This window comes from Anomaloglossus baeobatrachus, chromosome 6 (assembly GCF_048569485.1).
Source record: "Anomaloglossus baeobatrachus isolate aAnoBae1 chromosome 6, aAnoBae1.hap1, whole genome shotgun sequence".
NCBI lineage: Eukaryota > Metazoa > Chordata > Amphibia > Anura > Aromobatidae > Anomaloglossus > Anomaloglossus baeobatrachus.
In genome coordinates, this window is record NC_134358.1 from 404507408 (window position 1) to 404528833 (window position 21426).

Here is a 21426-nt window from a genome sequence, read left to right on the forward strand (position 1 = left end):
TCCCTCCAGCCCAACATGTCTTCAGTGAGCAGCTCCAAGGAATGGAGGCTCCTGCCAGATGTGCAGAGCTACAGACTCCACACTTCATTGTCCTTAATCCTCTAATATTTGGGATTAGAGAATTCTGTGCTTAGATCACTTCTGTAAAGAATCCCAAAAAAGACACGGGTGCTCCAAATTCCCCAATATCGTCCTGCTGGACATGTGGAGGCCACCTCACCCCCTAATTGTATAAGGACATGACAGTGGAAAGTCAAGGAGCAGGGTGCAGTCCTAATATTGACAATAAAGTAGCTGCAGGCTTCACCCCTTGTGCCCACCACCCCCCAGACACTTATCAGCTGGATCCCGCACAGATGACGTTCAAGGGCTCCAATTGGCCAAGAGGGAGATAGGATCTGTGTGGCCATCAAATTAAGGAAGGGAGGCAGAGTCCTCACTACACTCAGTACAGCTGCAGCTAATGCTCCTCCTGACCTCCTGCCAGCAACTCTCATACACTTAGTGCCAACATCCCAAGGAAAGCAGCAGCCCCTGGAGGAGACTCAGTGACCATGTGCTGCTCCTAGAAGGATTCCTGGCCCTGTGCGTCCCGTCCTCAGCTCCACTGAAGGAGAACTGCCTGCTCCTCAAGACGACCTGTGGCTTCTGCACCCGGCAAAGACAGTCCAACATGGAGTACACAGCTTCCCCCAAGCCACAGCTCTCCTCCAGGGCTAATGCCTTCTCCATTGCGGCCATCATGTCAAGCGGGACAGCCAAGGACAAGGACACTGAGAGTACAATCAAGCCTCTGGGTGAGTCCAGAAACGATGTATCCATGTTCTTATAGAGGGAAACATCTCTATCTATATCTACTGCTATATCCACATGGGCTCAGGGAGCCTTGTGCTATATCATCTCTACATAAAGCCACATAAAGTCAGTGTTAATAACCTGAAATACTGTCAATGTGTGTGTATGTGTGTATAATATATATCTACATCATGCCATATATATATATATATATATATATATATATATATATATATATATATATATATATTTATTTAGCCTACATATACATTTGTGTATGCATGTTAATATGTGCACACGGAGTATATATATATATATATATATATATATATATATATATATATATATATATATATACATATAGAGCGTACATATATATTTGACCTAGATATGTGTTTGTATGTTAATCTGTGTGTGTGTAGTATGTATATATGTGTGTAATGTGTAGGTGTATATATGTGTAATTTGCTTTTTTATATATATATTGTCCATGATGAGAAGTGTCATCCTGACAGTTTTCTATACATCAACTTTAACTATAGTTGAGTAGGTGAAATCAGCCTTTTCTCTTCTCATAGTTTAGCCTGCAGCCTCCACCAGCCGGCAGGTCGGAGAGCCGGACAGTCAGGCAGCCGGCAGCCTTAGTATCGACCACCGCTCCAGTAATCTGGAAACAGCCGGTCTAACAGCAATAAATAGGGGAAATATGATTATATGTAACGCAGGGATAGGAAGAAGTATCGGGCTTGGCTCTGCTGTGTCACTTGTCAGGCACGTCATGGTATATATATATATATTATTGATGTAAGTGATGAACCCGCACTGGATATGATAAGATCACTAGTACATCTTATCTATGTACATTTAACTAAATATCTTTAGGTCCCTATTTATTTACAGTAAAATGTTGGCAAAGATGCTGAACAAGAAGGAGTCTCTCAGACTCCATTATTAAATTATTTCCAATAAAATTACCCTAGAACTAACTGTCAAACTCAACCCAAGGCGATGACAGATGAGGACACAAGACCCTGAGAAACCCAGGAGGTGGGTGCAGAGCCGGGATCAGAGCCCCGGTCACTGCCATCCATAGCTGTATGTGCGCGTATCCCGGCCAGGGAGCAAAGGAAATGTGGAGGAAAGGCTGGATTCTCCTATTTACAGAGCTAGAACATTTGGCCACAATGATAAGATCACAACGAAAAAAGATATATTGACCCAAATGATGTTTCTAATAATTCCATGGGAAATGTCAAAAAGTGTAATGAAATGTCAGAAACATTCTGCATGATCGTCTTATTCTCTCTCTACCTTTGTATATATGATTGATCATGTGTCTAAAATTACATATAGATATATAGATATATATTTACATATATATCTATATATATATATATCTATATATATATATATATATATATATATATATATATATATATATATATATATATATATATATATATATAGCCATATATTTACATGAATTGTTATGAACATATAGTTATGTAGGAATATATTTTAATTATAATTTGGTTATGTAATGTGAGTTTTATATATATATATATATGTATATATATATATATACACATATATAGTGACATAATTTATATTCATAACGATACAATACAACACTGCAGATACTGAGTAAAGAAAAGATACAATACTTGAGCAGTTAAAATCCTATTTTCTCTTTGTTTGAAGCCTCTTACAAATATATATATATATATATATAGATATATATATATACGCAAGAAAATATATATGTATAAATATATATCTATGTATATACTGTTAGAATACTATATAAGGAACCAGTATTTAAATAATAAATGGGATGAGAATAAAATAACTTCTACTATTCTTCATATCCTCATATATAGAAAGAGGTTTTTATAAACATATTGTTGCCCTTGTGGATAGTATGATTAAATATCTATCTATCTGTCTATCTACCTACAGAATGGAATGGATGTATATATATATATATATATATATATATATATATATATATATATATATATATATATATATACACACATATATGAACATACACACTCTTATCCATCTAGGGCCTTCTGATTTGTTCAGTATCTATTCCATTAATTTACTCTAGTTCAATAGATTCAATAGATAGGTATATCATCCACAAGGGTAACAGTATATTTTATGTGTGTGTATATAATATATATATATATATATATATATATATATATATATATATATATATATATATATGTATATATATATATATATATATATATATATATATATCTTATTCTGTGTATGAAGAATAGTAAAAAATATTCTATTCTCATCCTATTTATGAATTACTACATATTAGTTTTTCCCATGTATGTGGCTTGATTCCTCCCACTTTACCTTTGACAATGCTGCTTAGGAATATTTTACTGCTTATCAATGAATGGTGTTTTTATGCTCTACCAGTATCTGGTTATATTACCTTTCAATATACTTTATACATGATATCCTTCAATGACATGACATGAATGGACACTAATGCACAGTTTTATCTTTCTCATCTCCAGCCCAGTACATTCAATTGCTTTTAAATGAGAGAGAGACTTCGCAGGACTGATTCCTGGTGTCTTGGTTAATTCTGTCATTTATATATTTTCTTTTCCTTTGTGTTAGAACAATTTGTGGAGAAGTCATCATGTGGGCAGCCTCTGAGTGACATATCCAGTGTGGACCCTCATGGGGACTTTAGCAGCAGCCCAGTAACCCTGTGTACTGAGCCCCTAATCCCCACTACTCCCATCATACCCAGTGAAGAGATGGCCAAGATTTCTTGTAGCCTGGAAACCAAGGAGCTTTGGGACAAATTCCATGACCTAGGGACAGAAATGATCATTACCAAGTCTGGCAGGTAAGATTTACTTATAGTCTCCAAAAGAGGAACATTTCAAAAGAAATCTGTTTATTACATTTCTCAACAATTATTATGTTTACAAATAATCAAATCCATTAATAATATTGTTTAAGTAATACAATAATATATCACAATGGAATATTGCATAATATTAGTTTGTTTTTTGTTTTTTTGTTGTTTCACATCACACATTGTCCCATGTTGCAATAAGTATTGGAATGCATTTAATGGTCACTCCGAAACATGTGTGTGTTATCTTTGAGGCCCAAAGCATAAACAAGAAAAATCTTGCCATAAAAATGACAGCATATACATTTCACATAATTTGTACAGCTGACATGAGGTTCATGGTCGATGGTATACCTCAGGAAGAGAATTAGAAGAAAATCTTCCAGGAAACACTGGCTGGCCATTGCTATTCACTAATCCCTACCTCCTAGTGAGATAAAAGGCTTATTCTGCTGTTCATAAATTCCCATAGACAAACTGTAACTGTAACAACTGGAAAACATCCCTATATAAATATGGCAACAATGTATCAAAAAGACCAATTCATTGCCTTCATTTCTGAAGAAGACAAATCCTGCCTGTGTTCAACATAATGGCAACTCTATAACAAATAGAAAAATGATATATCAGTGCGGAGTCCATATATTAATATAATGTATGCTTGAAGAAAAACACTATATAACTAGAATATTTCGCTCCTTTATATCCAGGCACTTCATAATCATTTTATATACATATGTTCATACTAAAATAAGTTTATTTATTACTAAAATAAGGTTTTTCTTTGTTTACGGTATATATATATATATATATATATATATATATATATATACATATATAAAATCATATAAGACTTCTGGGAACATTTAAACATTAAATTTTACTATCAAAACATAAAATAAAAATTATCTAGATATATGCCCTGCTGTAAATTAGTAAAAAGCAATGGTGCATATAGATAAACATAAGGTACTTAGTAAACATTATTTTGGATCAAAAAAAGCGTAAAGCCATCCCACCACGGCAAGGTGTACCCCAATCGGAAAATTTGGTACCATCCTGATTTGGGTACATCATGTCGCGGTGGGATGGCTTTACGCTTTTTTATCCAAAATAGTGTTTGCTACGTACCCTATGTTTATTCACATGCAGTATTGTATTTATTTACAGCAGGGTATATTCCATATTACATTTATCTTGGGTTTTGCTTGTTTAATGGGCAGTGTGAACATACGCTTATAATTTGCACATACCCCAACTCATGATCCAGCTCATTCTATATTTTACTATGTAACTGAGGAATCCAATGGATATTAGCCCATGCAGACTTTATTTGGGTCGTCTAAGACTTATCCACTCATCCATGCGAAGGACACCAGACCTTCACGTGATCAGTCACTGTTACTGCGTCTATTCAATGAATGGTGCTTATTGGGCTCTGTGTATGGACAATGTGTAAAAGCAGAGCAGGCAGCAGCTGTGCTCAGGCCTCTTTCCCAAATATCTGGGAAACGGATCCCACACCTGATCTAATAGCTTTCTGTGGGATCATTCTGGTTATCTGGCACATTTGTTCAGGGACAAGTGTGTAACTGAATGTGGTAAATGTGGTATCCAAATATGTGATTTCACAAAAGGTAGATATAAATTCCAATAAAAATTATAATATTTATTAAATATGTATTAAAAAAGACAACCATATAGTGACGCCATAAAACTGGTGGCAATAGATCCGGTGTCTGGAGGTATGATAATATGATGAGGCGCTATTGTCCAGTAATATGTACAAAAAAGCACACTATAATGATGCAACCAAAAAATGGACATCAATGGCCCTGTTCACTCTATTATGACGTCCTGTCTGACAGTGGAGGGACACCCTACTGTAAGTTGGCACCCCTCGCCCAGTGTTGTCTTAGCCTATTGAAACCCTACCAATAACCTAAAAGCACCATTATCCTTTGCTGTCTGTACCAAAAAACAGCAATATAAACAACTAATGTGATACACAAACGGGAACTGAATCCTATAGAAATGAAGTGAAAAACCATAGCCACTTTCTAATGTGATAGGCAGCCCAAGGGAAAATCAGAATTTACCTACTTGTGTAATATTTTATTGTAAAACAGACCCCAATGCCCTCAGAGTTGGTACCCAGTGAGGGTTAAAGAAGAAATGGAGGGGTATGGAACAGGTCCAATAAAGAGCAGGATGGTGCTACTATTACACTGAACTGATCCCGATTAAAATGTTGAATGCAGAGGACTCTATATGTTATGTTATGTCTATGAAAGAACGACTTATGCTCAACATTCACAAATGTATAATCAGTTGTGGCCGATACGAGGATAAAACAAGGTGTGACCACGACTTATACATGGGAATCCAACCTACACCACTATTTTCCCTCCAGTGTCCCATTGAGTGGGATTTAAAGCCCAGTACAATGCACTGTACATTTATATGTTCACAAGTGGCAGACGAGACGAAAATATATACTATACAATTCACCTAAATAGGGGGTTTTGAAATCTATCTGACAAAGAAACAAGTCCAGTTGTGTGACATGTACTTTGCAGAACTATGGTGCTTGACTGTTACTAGAGTCATTTCTTATTAGTCAATCTCCCAAACCAATCCACAACTTTACAGAACATTTCCTGTTTAAATACATGACTTACGGATATAAACTAGAGGTTCAAAGCATATATCACACTTATGTCTGGTTGTGGTATGTGTTTGGTAATCTTAGGAGCGGAGTGGAGCATTCCCTGTCTGACATATTACATATTGCATGTACACATTTACCTATCCAGAAGTGATGTTAGATTTGGGTCCTTGTATCTATTGCTTACTGATTAAAGAAAAAAAAAATAAATTTTCTTAAATATGTAAATTAGTTATTAACATATTTTATTTCTACATATATACAGAAATACAAGTATTAGTACATGAAAAATGTATTGGAAATATATCTCCAATTTCAGAGCTGACCATGATCATAAATGTCTCAGTGTCTAGAGCCTACTGATTCTTCCCTTAACATTGCTGAGATACACACATGAATATGACACTTAAAATATGACTAAAAGGTTACACAGTCACTATGTATGTAAACATATATGTCCTCATTTATAATATTGTTGCTTTGTGAGCCCCCTAATACAGTGAGGCCTAGTTGTGGCTGCTAACTTCCCATCGCCCAACGACTCCAGTTCAAAACATTAACCATGACATACAAAGCCATCCACAACCTGTCTCCTCCTTACATCTGTGACCTAGTCTCCCGGTAACTACCTGCACGCAACCTCAGATCCTCACAAGATCTCCTTCTCTACTCCTCTCTTATCTCATCTTCCCACAATCGCGTACAAGATTTCTCTCGTGCCTCCCCCATACTCTGGAACGCTCTACCACAGCATATCAGACTCTCCCCTACCGTGGAAAGCTTCAAGAGGAAACTCAAGACTCACCTCTTCCAACAAACCTACAACCTACAATAGCCCTCAGTCCAGTACACCACTGCGCAACTAGCTCTGTCCTTACCTATTGTACCATCACCCATTCCCTATAGACTGTGAGCCCTCACGGGCAGGGTCCTCTCTCCTCCTATACCAGTCTGTTATGTACTGTTAATGATTGTTGTACGTATACCCTCTTTCACTGTAAAGTGCCATGGAATAAATGGCGCTATAAAAATAAATAATAATAACTTCTAGAGCTAGCCCCTTACCAGCAGCGGACACAGACAGAAGATGTCCTTGTGCAAAAACAGCATATGGGCCCTTTGCAGTCCAATAGCTCATCATAATGAACAATTCCACGTGTTTTGGAGGTGTTAGTGGGACCCCTGACCTCTTGGGCCCCTGTCCGGCTGTGCAGGTTGCACCAATAGTATATCTGTCATTACCTCTTCATTTACATGAAAAAAAACATCCAGTTATATTACTAGTCGGCTTGATATAATTACTCAGGCAAAATATATAGCTCATTAATAAAGTATTAAGTAGTATTAATAATGATGATGATCCATTGATATTAGACAATAAAAAAATTATATCAAACTGCAAATTAAAAATTGAAAAGTTGTTAAGAATTTACAGGCAAGATAAAACATCTGGCGTTGTTTTGCATCTAAAAATCTAAATTTTAATTTTTATTATTTTGTTAGTATTTTGTAAATTCACCTTTGGCATTCAACACTACCTAAATCCTTCTGGGCATTCTCTAGATCAGATTCAAGCATGTCTCCACCAAAATCTGATCCCAGGTCTCATCTACACATTCCCAATGTTGGTGCATACTGGTCAACTCACTTGGGTACGTATGCAGCTTTTATCTTCAACTCTACCCACAAGTGTTCTATTGGGTTGAGGTTTGGAGACCTTGGGAGCCAATCCAGCACCTCTACTTCATTGTCATTGAACCATTTCTTCTCCAATCTTGACATATGCTTTGGGTTATTGTCCTGCTGGAACACTATGTCGTCCTTTTCATACCCATAGTACTCTAGTGTACGAAGTAACCCATCTTGTAGGATACTCAGATATAGCTCAGCATTGAGACCACCATCGATCCTGGTCAAGTATCTATCACCTTGGGCTCTGAAACAACCCCATATAATCAGTCTTCCTCCACCAAACTTGACAGTTCCTTCAATTTCTTGATCCGTTAGCCCCTTTTCACATTGTTTCTTCCAGACCCATTTGCAACCATCAGAGCCTAGTCTATTGATGTTCATTTCATTGATCCAAATCACCTGTTTCCAATCTTCTACTGTCTACTTTTCATACTTTTTTGCAAACTCGAGCCTTGATGTCCACCTCTTGGCTTTTGAATAGATGGATGGACTTCATTTCATATTTTTCAAACTCTCATGACACTCATATGATGCAGTTTGGCAATTTTCTTGGCTGAGAGTCCACTATTGATGAGCTGAATGGTGTTTCTCTTTCCTTGGAAAATCTTCATGGCTGTTTCTCAATATGAGTCAGCAACCTTTCACTTGCCCATTGACCTAATAACACACTTAGCTATAGGGGAAGTGAGAATAGGTTGTAATTTGTAGTATAGAGGAAGACATTTTTTTTCCCACCACCAGAATCAAAACAGTAACAATGCAGTGACGTGACAAGAAACTGCATAAGTAATCATATGCTAAATAGTTGCAAGTCAAATTTATGCCTGAGATATCCAAGATGATTGTCTATAAAATTATGGTAGTCTCACATTTGATGCTGTAGTGGATGGTGAGATATGGAGCCTGAAAGTCAAAAGTTCAAAAAAATTGTTACCTTTTTCTCTTCAGTTTTAGATGAAGAAAAATTAAACTAGTTATCCCGTGATTGTAAAAATGCAAATTGCATACAGTATACGTGGTCACAGGACCGTTCATTCGCACTGGGAATACAGAGGAATAGGGAAAGACTCTTCATCTTTTTAAACTGGAAAACCCCTTTAATTCTTCATGTGACATTTTTCTGCCAGAGCTTGATTTATGCCCTCTATATTTCATTAGCAGCTTGATGTGGCTTTTTAGAGGATAACAGTACATAATGGTTTCTTACTTTGGTAGTCCATTGATAAACCAAATATGCTGCATCAATCAAAAATGTTCCCTTCATTTACTTTATGGTGACTAAACTGGTTAAGTGTAGAATTTGTATGATTTTCTTTTGATATTGTGTTAAACTGATGATGTCAGCAAAATCTGCTAATAGCTTGTTAACATGGAACTGGACTGAGCTGTGGAAGGAGCAGACTTTAACTAGGAAGCTGCAAATGAGCAATGTGTTTATTAGATGTTTACTGGTAACAATTCATATGTATAGAACACGTCACCAATTTTGTAAGTAAGTATATTTCGAAAGGTGCTATTGACATGAATTTCTCACCTGGTGTCGGTGACAATCCATCCAATCCACACAATAAAAAAAAATCAAATCATAGATGTCCATAAGTTAAGCTATGTGTAATAATGAGAAATGATACAGGGAAAAAAGTATTGAACTCGCTTACTTAAATATATTTAATACTTTCTACAAAAGCCTTTGTTGGTGATGACAGCTTCAAGACGCCTCCTGTATGGAGAAATTAATCACATGCATTGTGATTTTTGTGATTTTGTCCCATTCTAACACACAAACACTTTTTAAATCCTAATGGTGTCGTGGGCTCCTTCTATGAACTCTGAGCTTTAGTTCCTTCCATACATTTTCTGTTGGTTGCAGGTGATTGGCTGGGACATTCTAGTTGCCTTATTTTCTTTCTCTGAAACCAATTGAGAGATTCCTTGGCTGTGTGTTTGGGATCATTGTCTTGCTGAAATATCCAACCTCGTTTCATCTTCATCATGCTGCTAGATAGCAGCACATTGGTACATTTGTCCATTCGTTTTTCATTCAATTACATGAAGTTTGTCAGTGGTGTATGCTGAAAAACAGCTCCAAACAATGATGTTCCCACCTTCAAATTTCGCTGTTGGTATGGTGTTTCTGGGGTGATATATAGTGCATTTTGAACTCCAAACATGGAGTGTATTATGGCATCCAAAGAGTTCAATTTTGGTTTCATCTGCACAAACCATGTTCTCTCAGCATTTCACAGTTTTGTCTGAATGTTGTTGAGCAATCTTTAAATGTACTTGAACATGCTTTTTGTTCAGCAATGGAGTCTTTCGTGGTGAGCGTGCACATAGGCCATGGAGATTATTATTTTCTTTGAATAAATTGTATCTGCTGATTCCAGGTCTTTATGCACATCTCAACAGGTTTTTGTTTACTCTTGGACAACTCTTCTGATAATTATTTCACCCCTCTGTCTGAAATCTTGTCAGGAGCATTTGGTCATGGCTGGTTTATGGTGAAATTATGTTCTTTCCACTTCTGGATTATTGTTTCCAACAGTGCTCACTGAAACCTTCAGTGGTTTGGAAGTTTCTCTGTAACTAATGCCATCAGATTGTGTTGCAACAATAAGTTGCAGAGGTATGGAGACAGTTCACTGGTTTTAACCATTATGTGATGATTCTTGTGTAGCTTGGTAATGAAGCATCTATTCATAGGTTTTCTTCAGTTGAACCTGCTGTTTTTTTGCAATAAGTGGCAGGATTGTTTTGTAATTACTGATAGATTTCAGCTGGTGTCTTGACTTTGCATAGCTTTTTGCACCTATATTTCTTCATGTGTTCAATACTTTTTCCCTGTGTAATTTCTCATTATTACATATCACTAAATTATGGACATTTATGGTTTTATTTTTATGCCTGTATAGATTGAATGAGTTGTCACTGACATCTGGTGAGAAACTTATGTCAGTGGAACCTTTAGAGATATATTTACATAGAAAATTGGTGGTGGGTTGAATATTTATTTTACACACTGTAGACTTATGACATACTTAATTACCGTATATCCATTGCTGTGAAAAAGCATTGTTTGTACATTTACATATTAGTCATACTTCAAATAAAATTAGATAAAAGACAACATTTAAAGACCTATGACATACCGCTTACATCATGGTTGGGAAGGGGTTCTTGACCTATGAAGTATGTAGTACATCATGGTGATCGCTCAGGTACAGGAGCTGTGCACACACGATCAACGCCAGGGCTTCTGCTTATGTCACAGCCGAGCTCCAGCTCTCACAGCTAGTAGCTATTGCCACACCTTACCTGGCTGCTTAACCCACTGATTGCTGTGATCAATAGCGATAGCCGCATTTAAGAGGCTGGGAGAGGGATTGCACTCCTTCCCAAAGCGATTGGGCCCCTGCGACATGATCACAGGGGCCTGATCGTTGCCACGGTCGTGATCACGTCATGAATATCATGCCAGCACCATCGTCGGAGAGGCTTCTGTCAGTGAAAAAGTGACAGGTATACTCCATTGCAATGTTGGTGCATTGCAATAAAAAAAAAATCTTTATTTTTATATAGTGCTAACAAATTCCACAGCGCTTTACGTACATCAGGAACACTGTCCCCATTGGGGCTCACAATCTAAAGTCCCTATCTGTATGTCTTTGAAGTGTGGGAGGAAACACAGGGAGAACATACAAACTCCTTGCAGATGGTGTCCTTGGTGGGATTTGAACCCAGGACCCCAGCGCTGCAAGACTGCAGTGCTGACTACTGAGCCACCGTGCTGCCCATTGCAATGGATTAAAGCAGAAATCAGACTAATACAAGTTAATGTCCCATATAGGGACTAAGTAAAAAAGTAAAAAATAATTAAAAAAAAGGGAAAAGATATTTAAAAAAAAATCATAAGACAAAGAAAAAAAAAGAAAAGCTGTGATATCAATATTTATATATATTTATGAAAAATAAATAAATGTACACATATTTGGTATCACCAAGTCTGGAACAACAAAATTTATAAAACTGTCGAACTATTTAAGCCCTTCAGTGAACACCATAAAATATATAACTAAAAAATACAGGGAAAAAAACCTATGCTTTTTTATCATACCGCCCAAACAAGTGGAATAAAATGCGATCAAAGAGTTGTATGTAAATTAAAATGGCATAGCTGAAGATGTCATCTTGTCCTGCAAAAACAGCTTACAGCTTACAGCTACTTCAGTGGAGAAATGAAAAAGCTATAGCTCTAAGAATACAGCAATGCAAAAACATTTTTTTTTCTATGAAATTGTTTTTATGGTGTAAAAGTGGTAAAACAAAAAAATATATATAAATGTATTCGTACTGGCCAGAAGAATATAGGAGTCTTATCACTTTTACAATATTTTGAATGGTTTAAAGCCCCGCTCCAAAAAAAACAATTCTTGAATTGCTTCTTCTTGATTCTGCCTCACAAAGAGCAGAATAGAAAGCAATCAAAACATATTATGTGGCCCAAAATAGTAAAAGTAAAAACTCCAACTCATCCCTCAAAAAACAAGTCCTCACCTTACTCTGTTGGCAGAAAAATAAAAAAACTATAGATTTTAAAATTTGTTGATGCAAAAAACCTTTACTTTATAAAAAAGTGGGATAGTAGCCAAACAAAAAATATATATATAAATCTTGTATCCCTGTAATCGGTAGTGACCTGAGGAATAAAACAAACTAATAATTTATACCACAAGGTAAATGGCATTAAAATTAATAATAAAATAGTAATAACGCCAATACATTAACTGCTGTTGATTTGTTTATTCTGCCTACCAAAGATCGTAGTAAGGCGTGGCTCACATTTCTCTTGCCCTCTACATTGATCGCTTACACCAGGGATTATGGGTAAATATCTGAAAATCGTGATTCAGAAACAATTACCTTCTGAAATTTCATTGTAATTGTAAAGATGTGGCATGGGACAGGAGTCGCGTTTGAGGGATTCCCTCCGATAGGTACCCTGGCCACAAACTCAGGTTCGGTACAATTCTGAGCATTACACTTAGAACTCAGCATTCGGTTTGGTTTTCCCACGAACACCGTGTTTCCAAAAATACATTTGAAATCCAGCCCAAAGGGGTAGGAGCAAGCGCTTCATACTCACCGATCACTGGGGCGGCTGTCATACTGCTCCCATGCAGCTGTACACAGCTCTCACAGCCTCTACTTCACTTTCTGCGCCGCTCATCGCAAGTCACTGCTTTATTCACCCACCAGCCAACCTGGTGTCTATGAGTGGTTGCAGTCAGATGTGCCCCCAGCCTGTGCGACAACGTCTGGCTTCAAATACTCACAGACCTCGTCTGCAAGTCAGTATCATGGTATAAAAATAAATAAATAAATAAAACAATTGGCATAGGGTCCCCCCATATTCTGATATCCAGCACAGATAAAGCATACGGCATCAGGGTGCAGCCCAAGCCCTGAGCTTATCTTGGCCATGTATCAAAATAAGAGGAATCCCATACGACTTTTTTTTTCTTTTTTTTTTTTAACTATTTAAATAAATAATTAAAAAAAAACAGCGATGATAAAGCCTGACAGCTGGGGCTGGTATTCTCAGGCTGGAGAAGCCTATGGTTATTAATCCCCCCAGCCTAAAAACAGCAACCTGTAGCTGCCTGAAATTGTCAAATCCATTAGATGTGACAATCTTGGGGCTTTACCAGGCTTTTACCGATTGCCCTGGTGCGGTGGCAATCGGGGTAATAAGGGGTTAATAACAGCCCGCAGTTGCTACTAAGCCCTAGATTAGTGATGGCAGGCATCTAAGACACCCCTATCACTAATCTGTAAGTAAAAGTAAATAAACACAAACACCCGAAAAAAACCTTTATTTGGAATAAAATAGAAAAGCACCCTCTTTCACAACGTTATTAACCCTAAAACACCCAGGTCCGACGTAACCCACATGAGGTCCCAAGACGGTCCTGGCTACGGTCCTGACTGAAAACATGTCTCAGGTCAGGACTGTAGGGCCGAGGTCAGTAACTGCTCCCTGCCAGCCCTTCAACACTGCCAATGCTGCCAGGGGAGTTTATGCACAGTCACTGTTAAAGTGCTAAACAAAAACCAGGGTAATTGTGGTCTACTCCTCGCTGCTGTACAAAGTAACACTCCAAAACAAAAAAGCAATGTGGATGGTTTATTAAATAAATGGTTGAATAAACTATCCACATTGCTTTTATTTTTTGGAATGTTTTTTTATACAGCAGCACGAAGTATACCACAATTATCCTGGTTTTTGTTTTGCTTCTGCCTTTGGCACATGGGATCGGCTGCAGCTGTTATATGTCTCTATACTGGTTGTGAGTTTCACAACTATTCCAGGTGAGTGATTTTCCTATTAAAAAGTCACATTTTACACTGATAAGACCCTATTGCGCTCCTTATATCCACAGCTTGTTTACTATTAAAGTGCTGGCGGGGTAGCGGGAACACGGCTTCGCACTTTAATCCAAGGTGCTTCAGGTGACGTTTCCAGCCAGAATAAACATTATGTTTCTAAGTCGATGTGGGCTTTGAGTTGCTTATAATAGAAGCGGGGTTCTGGGGGTGAGACGCACAACTAGGGGAGGTGCAGGAGAAGCAAAGCCCCTCCTTGTATGATTATCAGGGACCCCCCATCTGGGGGTCTTACTCCCAGACCCCTGCTTCTACTATAAACAACTCCATGCGCACGTGGACTTAGAAAAAAAATGTTGCTTCCTCGTATCATCTATGTTGGTGGAGGCCTTTTTTTATCATAAAGGTTTTTATTGAGTTTTCAGAAAAATACAAACTTCTCATACAACAACATCAAGAACAGGAGCAGTGAGTAGCAAGAGGTGGAATAGCCTCGAGCCATTATCAGAATATCAATCTGGGACATTAAATACCCCTTACAACAACAACTTAAACATAGGAGCAGGGAGGGGGGAAAGAGAGGGGGCGGGGGAAGCAGCTCTACATGGCATTCTTAGGCATAATCAATTTATTTATGGTGTATGCGTCTGTATCTGGGGGAGGGCCGTTGCATAAAGGGAAGTGGCCCACGGGTGCCATTGTTTAAGTCTCACCATTCTCTTCTCTAGGTTAGGGGCCAAGTTGGTTTCGTATAGCCAGTGTAGGTTGATCCTCTCAATTAGTTCTCTTTTTGTAGGGGGGCTCACCGACCTCCACTTGTATGCCACACAGTACCTGCCAGCTATGAGAATGTGAGAAATGATGTTTTTTAAAAGATCCGGGATCCCATCTAAGCCAATGTGTAGCACCGCTAAGGTTGGGTTTGGAGAAAGGCGGAGACTAGTAACCTCGTGGATTAGATTGATCACCTCCTGCCAGAAGTTAGATAACTTAGGGCAAAACCACCACATATGACACAAGGTGCCCCTATGGTTGCAGCCCCTCCAGCACAATGGTGACACATGTGGGGAAAAAGAAGCCAGTTTAGTAGGGGAGTTGTACCACCTCAGATGAACCTTTTTTAATTGCTCTATATGATTGAGACAAGGAGAGAATTTGTGGATCCATTTTGAGGCCGCGAACCATTCTTGCGACGGAAGCGGAGAAGCTAGATCTTTTTCCCATTTGAGCATATACGGCAATTGTTTGTCTGGTTGTGGGGAGTTTAGCATATTATGGATATATGAAAGGCCTTTGATTTTGCTATTTTGAAAGAATTTTTTAATTGAGGCGTGGTCGGCTGTCGTGGGAGCCGGGAGATGAGGAGCGGACTGAAGAAAGTGACGTATTTGAAAAAATTGGAATAGACTGTGTCGGGGAAGGTTAAATTTATCACACATTTCTGAGTACGGGAGTAAGATGCCTTCTCTATAGAGATCTGCTAGGGTGATTGGACCTCCACGTGTCCAGGCGGCAAGATTCAATTTTGGAATGAAGGCTTCTAGCGATCTAAGGGGAATGCTGGGACCAAAAGCATGTGACACTGGCTTGCTCCACAAGGACCAAGCTTTCTTTAGAGCTGCTGTGATGGGTAGAAGATCGCCGGGGGGCGAAGGGGTTAGGAGCAGGGAGTCTATGAATTGTTTAGGGGAGTGGACCTGTGCCCAGGTGTACTCAAACAGTAACCATCTTAAGTCTGAATCATTCCTCCACCAATCTCGAGCCGGTTCCAGGATAGCGGCTCTGTGGTATGTTAGAATATTAGGAATACCCATTCCTCCACCACTTAACGGGGCATGCATACATCTCAGGGCTATTCTAGGTTTTTTCCCAGCCCCTATAAATTTACTCATTAGCGAATTAATTTTGGTGAGATACCGTTGCGGAATTGTTAGGGGCAGGCACCGAAGTAAGTAGATAATTTTTGGGAGGCAGATCATTTTAAAGGTCTGCATTCTCGCCACCCAAGAGAGCGGGAGAAGAGAAAGGCGAGTAAGTTCTCTATCCAGTGAGGTGTGCAGGGTCAGCAGATTTTTCCGGATCACGGAGTGTAGCGGGGCCAGTATAATACCCAAGTAGGGGATACCCTCGTCTTCCCATTTGAAAGGGTAAAGATGAGAAAGAGTGGCTCTGGTTGAGGCGGGCAGGAAGAGCGGAAAAATTAAGGACTTGGTAATATTAAGCTTGTAATACGAGACTTGAGCGAAGGAGGACAGGATCTCCATTACGTGTTTTAGGGACACCGCTACATTAGTGCAGGATAAAATCACATCATCCGCATATAGACTGATCACATGGTTTGTACTCCCCACTCGAATCCCCGAGATCCGAGGGCATTCACAGATAGTCTGCGCCAGAGGCTCTATAGCAAGCACATAGATGATAGGGGAGAGCGGACACCCCTGGCGTGTCCCATTGGATAATTCAAAACTCCGAGATATAAATCCGGATGCCAGAACTTTGGCGTTAGGGTTAGAGTATAGTGCCATTATGGCGGTAAGTATGGGGCCTTCAAATCCAAACTTGGCCAGAACAGATTTCAGATATCCCCAGTGCACCCTGTCAAACGCCTTCTCTGCGTCCAAGGACAGGAATACACTGGGGATTTTTCTCCCCTCAGCCACCGCAATCAGATCCAGCATACGTCTCGTCCCATCTTTCGCCTGCCTCCCCGCCACAAACCCCACTTGATCCGGGGAAATCAGTGATGGAAGGACTTTATGTATTCTAGCTGAGATTATTTTGGCGTATAATTTTAAGTCGCAGTTTAGGAGGGATATTGGCCTGAAGTTTCCTGGTGAAATAGGGGATTTTCCTGGTTTTGGCAGGGTAGTCATAATGGCCTCTAGATTATTTGGTGAAATATCTGCTGTGGCTCGCCAAGAGGAGAAAAGTCTCAGGAGAAATGGAGACAAGGTTTCAGTGAATTGCTTATAATAGGAGTTAGTGAGGCCGTCTGGCCCTGGAGCTGAATTTCTTTTGGCTGTGATCACTGCCTGGCGAACCTCTTCCAGGGAGAAAGGGGAATTTAGTTGCTCTAGCTATACTGCAGATAACCGAGGAAGATTAATATTGTTTAAGAAGGAATTAATTGCCGTTTGGGTAGGCTTTGGGGCAGTGGGGTCATTTTTAAGGTTGTAGAGAGACTGATAAAAATCAGCGAATGCATTGGCTATTTCCGTTGGGTTGCGTATTGTGGCATTAAAACCCGTCACGAGGTATTCAATTTTATTTTGCATTTCTCGTTTTTTAACCCTCCTGGCTAGTAAGGCACCCGCCCTGTCACCCATCATATAGTACCGCTGTTTGAGGGATCTTAAGTTTTTCTCATAGTCTACCATCAACAATTGGTGGAGCTATGTTCTTAGTTTCCTGAGTTCGTCAGATGTTGACATGTTTGGGGCAGATTTATTGTGGGCTTCCAAAAGCGCTATGTGGAACAGTAGAGCTTTGGAAGTTGCCTGATGCCTCCTTTTCTCCCTAGTGGCAATTTTGATGAATGACCCCCTAATAAAGGCCTTGTGTTCAGACCATAGCGTTTCCTCTGTCACCTCCTTGTTGTCATTAAATTTAAAAAACTCTGCGAGGTCGGCTTGTAACTCCTCAGAGATTTGTCTACAGGCTAGGAGGGAGTCATTCATGCGCCACCGGGTAAAAACAGGCGTGCAGTTTTGCTCCTGGACTGTCAGGTATATGGGGGCATGGTCCGACCAAGCTATAAATCCAATTTTTGAATCTGAGCAATCCAAAATAAGTGAGCTTTCAACCAGAAAGTAGTCCAATCTGCTATATGAGGTGAACTGAGAAGAGAAGAATGTGTAGTCCCTCTCGTTTGCATGTTGGTATCTCCATATATCATGGAGATGCCTTTCTGAAATTATTGTGCTCATCTCCTTCCTCTTTACAGCAGTATTGGAGCAGTCCAGAGTGCTGGACATTACCATGTTAAAATCCCCGCAGGTTATTTGCTTACCCTCTGTAACGGATGAAAGCTTGGAAAGAAACCTCCGCAAAAAGCTGATCTGACCAGAGTTGGGGGCGTAAACGGTTGCAATAGTATACTTAGATCCATTAATGGAGCAATTAATAATGGCGTATCTCCCTTCAGGGTCTAAATGTTGTGAATGTAGTGTGAACGCAACAGTATTTTTTACACAAATGAATACTCCAGCCTTTTTTTTTCCCACAAGCCAACAGTATGAAAGGAAATTTATTTAACCTGTGCGAGTCCCCTTGGAGGAGATGAGACTCTTGACCACATATCACATCACATTTGGATTTAACCACTTCCCGCCAAAACATGGATCTCTTGGCTGGCGAGTTCAGGCCCCTAACATTTATAGACATACAGTTCAGTACCATTGTACATGAAAAAAAGTCTCTTGTCTAGAGCTGCGGGGGGAGAAAGGAAGGTTACGCAGGAAAGAGATAACACTGACAACATTAACATCACTAACATTACTGATGTAGGGAGCATCAGTCCACATAGAAAAAAGCCCAAAAAGGGGGCCTGCGGTATGGTGGAAATGTACCGCCATGGGGGTTCAGGGTCCTGGTTGAACAGAACCAGCGGACCTTAAAAGTAGCAACTAAGTCTCAGCCGCGACTCAGACATATCACATAACTCACGCGACGGACCAATCTTCATTTACTTTATCCCTTTGGGATGATCCTGTAGCTCTTGGAGATCCGGCCGGGAGATTTGCCATGTTCCATGAGGATAGGAGCTTTGCCAGCTGTTGTGGGGAATGGCAGACGTGGGTGTTTCCTGCTCGGAAAAGCAGGATCTTTACAGGGAAACCCCATCTATAGGATATAGCTTCATCCCTGACAATTTTGGTATAAGGGGCAAATTCCCTCCTTTTTCTCAGGGTTCCTGCAGACAGATCCGGAAAAATGGACAGGTGCCGGAATTGCTCAGACAGAGAAGACCTCTTTCTCATGGCTTGCAGCAGGGCTTCTTTGGCCTTGTAAAAGTGCAGGCGAGCCAAAGTGTCCCGGGGGACATCAGCACTGAGGGATTTAGGTTTAGGGACCCTGTGTATTCTGTCCACCAAGAAATCAGTTGCAGACAGGTCTTGGAGCAGCTCCTGCAGTAAGGAGCCTAGAAAGCTCTGCAGCCCCTTGTCTGGTATGGCCTCTGGAATTCCTCTGATCCTTATGTTGTTACAGCGGGACCTGTCTTCTAAATCCAAGACCTTGGTATGGAGCTTTTGCACTTGTTCCTCCAGTGCTGCATTGGCATCAATGAGGCTATTGTGTGACTTTGTCAGCTCCTCCATTTTAGTTTCAATGTGTGCTGTGCGACTGCCTATGGCAGTGATATTTCCCCTCAGCTCAGCCACCATATCTTTCCAATCCTGCTGCAGTGATGAGTGGAGGGCCCTGAGCAGTTTCTGCATTGTACCTTTGGTAAGCGGTATATCTGCAGTGTCTGTGTCCAAGTCTGGGCCCGCTGTGGATCCCCTCCTGGATGAGCGTGAGGAAGCTGTGGAGGAAGACGCCGCCGCCATTTTCCCTCGTCCCGTGCTGGAGAAGAAGTCTGTAACTTTCGCCGGGGACGGCTTCTTCTGGGACTTTCCCCTTGGGATGCCACGTTCCTGGGTACCTCCGCAGCACTTTCCCCCCGTGTGCAGAGAAATTGGTACCGCTGGTGAGCCGCAGTGAGCCGGTTAGGAGTCGAGGTGGCTGGAGCTCAGCAGCTAGGTGACCGGTGCCATTAGCAAGCAGGCCATGCCCCCTTTGGTGGAGGCCTTTGATGATGTCATGCCCATGTGACCAGAATATGCAGCCCTTCTAGTCAGATGGGCATGATGTCAGCAAAGGTCCTTTTAACCACTGGGATTTAGACGTTACCGTAGCAGATGTAGACATGTGGACCCGGAAGCAACAGCATTGCCAGGTACAGCATCACCGGTGAGTACCCAGTAGTGTGTGCAGTGACAGGAGGTCATTGGAATATCTAATGAACTCAGATGACCTCCAGACGACACCGCCTTGACACCAGCGCATCCAGGTGTCGTGGGGTTGTCGTCAGGAGGTCATTCGAGTTAAAAGTAAAAAGCTCGGATAAAGGCTTGAGTTCGGTTTGGGTTCTGTTCGATAAAGGTTCACATGTGCACCCCTTGCTCAGCTCGGCTCAGTGAGCCGAGCTTCGGGGGATTCACTCATCGCTACTTCTAAGGACTGTGATGTAGTACTAGGCTAGGTAGTGTGGACAAGAAAATTACTTATGGAGGTTGGAACAATTGAAATGAAGAATGCGTACTTAATGATCCTCTGTGACACTGAAACGTGCAAGAAGATTTGTGTCTGTTATCTCACGTACATTGTTGTTGCCAAGTTTATGTTCAGTAAAACTACATTTTTATGAACTTGTGGTCTTCTTTAATGAACTGTATATCATCTGGTCCTGGCTAGCCAAAACCATCGGCAATTTACCTCCTGAAAAAAGGCATACCACCTCCGAAGTGCAACACCACACACCCAGCCAGGACCTCCATCTTCATGCAGCATGTTGGGGTGATGACTACCTCACCCACAACTACTTCCCCGCACCACGTTAGATCATTATGCTCACTGCACCCCTAGATGATTTAATTGTGGGGTAAAGTTTGTAAAATAGGGTCACATGTGGTTTTTTTTTTGCTGTTTTGGCATTTCAAAGTCTCTTTCGATGTGACAGTCTATTCTAGCCAAATTAGCGGGCCAGAATTCAACTATCACTCCTTCTGAGTCCTGCCATGTGCCCAAACAGTAGTTTCCTGCCACATATGTTGTACTGGCGTACTCAGGGAAAATTGCACAACAAATTGTATGATGCATATTCTCCTGTTACCCTTTCTTTAGTTTTTGTGATGCATCTGAAGGGCTAATAAACTTCTTTTATGTAGTTTTCAGTAGTTTGAGGGGTACAGTTTAGAATGGTGTCACGTTTTAATATTTTCTG

General features: G+C 40.2%; 1 protein-coding gene across 2 annotated transcripts in view; it reads left to right on the forward strand.

The window, feature by feature from the left end:
- Positions 1-470: 470 nt before the first annotated feature.
- Positions 471-21426, forward strand: part of TBX20 (T-box transcription factor 20) — a 52425-nt gene continuing 31469 nt past the window's right edge. For both annotated transcript variants that reach the window (XM_075316590.1, XM_075316591.1), the window contains exons 1-2: positions 471-797; positions 3448-3682. In XM_075316590.1, the coding sequence (XP_075172705.1) occupies positions 674-797; positions 3448-3682 (359 nt within the window). In that variant the 5' untranslated portion in view covers positions 471-673. The remainder of the gene's footprint in view (positions 798-3447; positions 3683-21426) is intronic.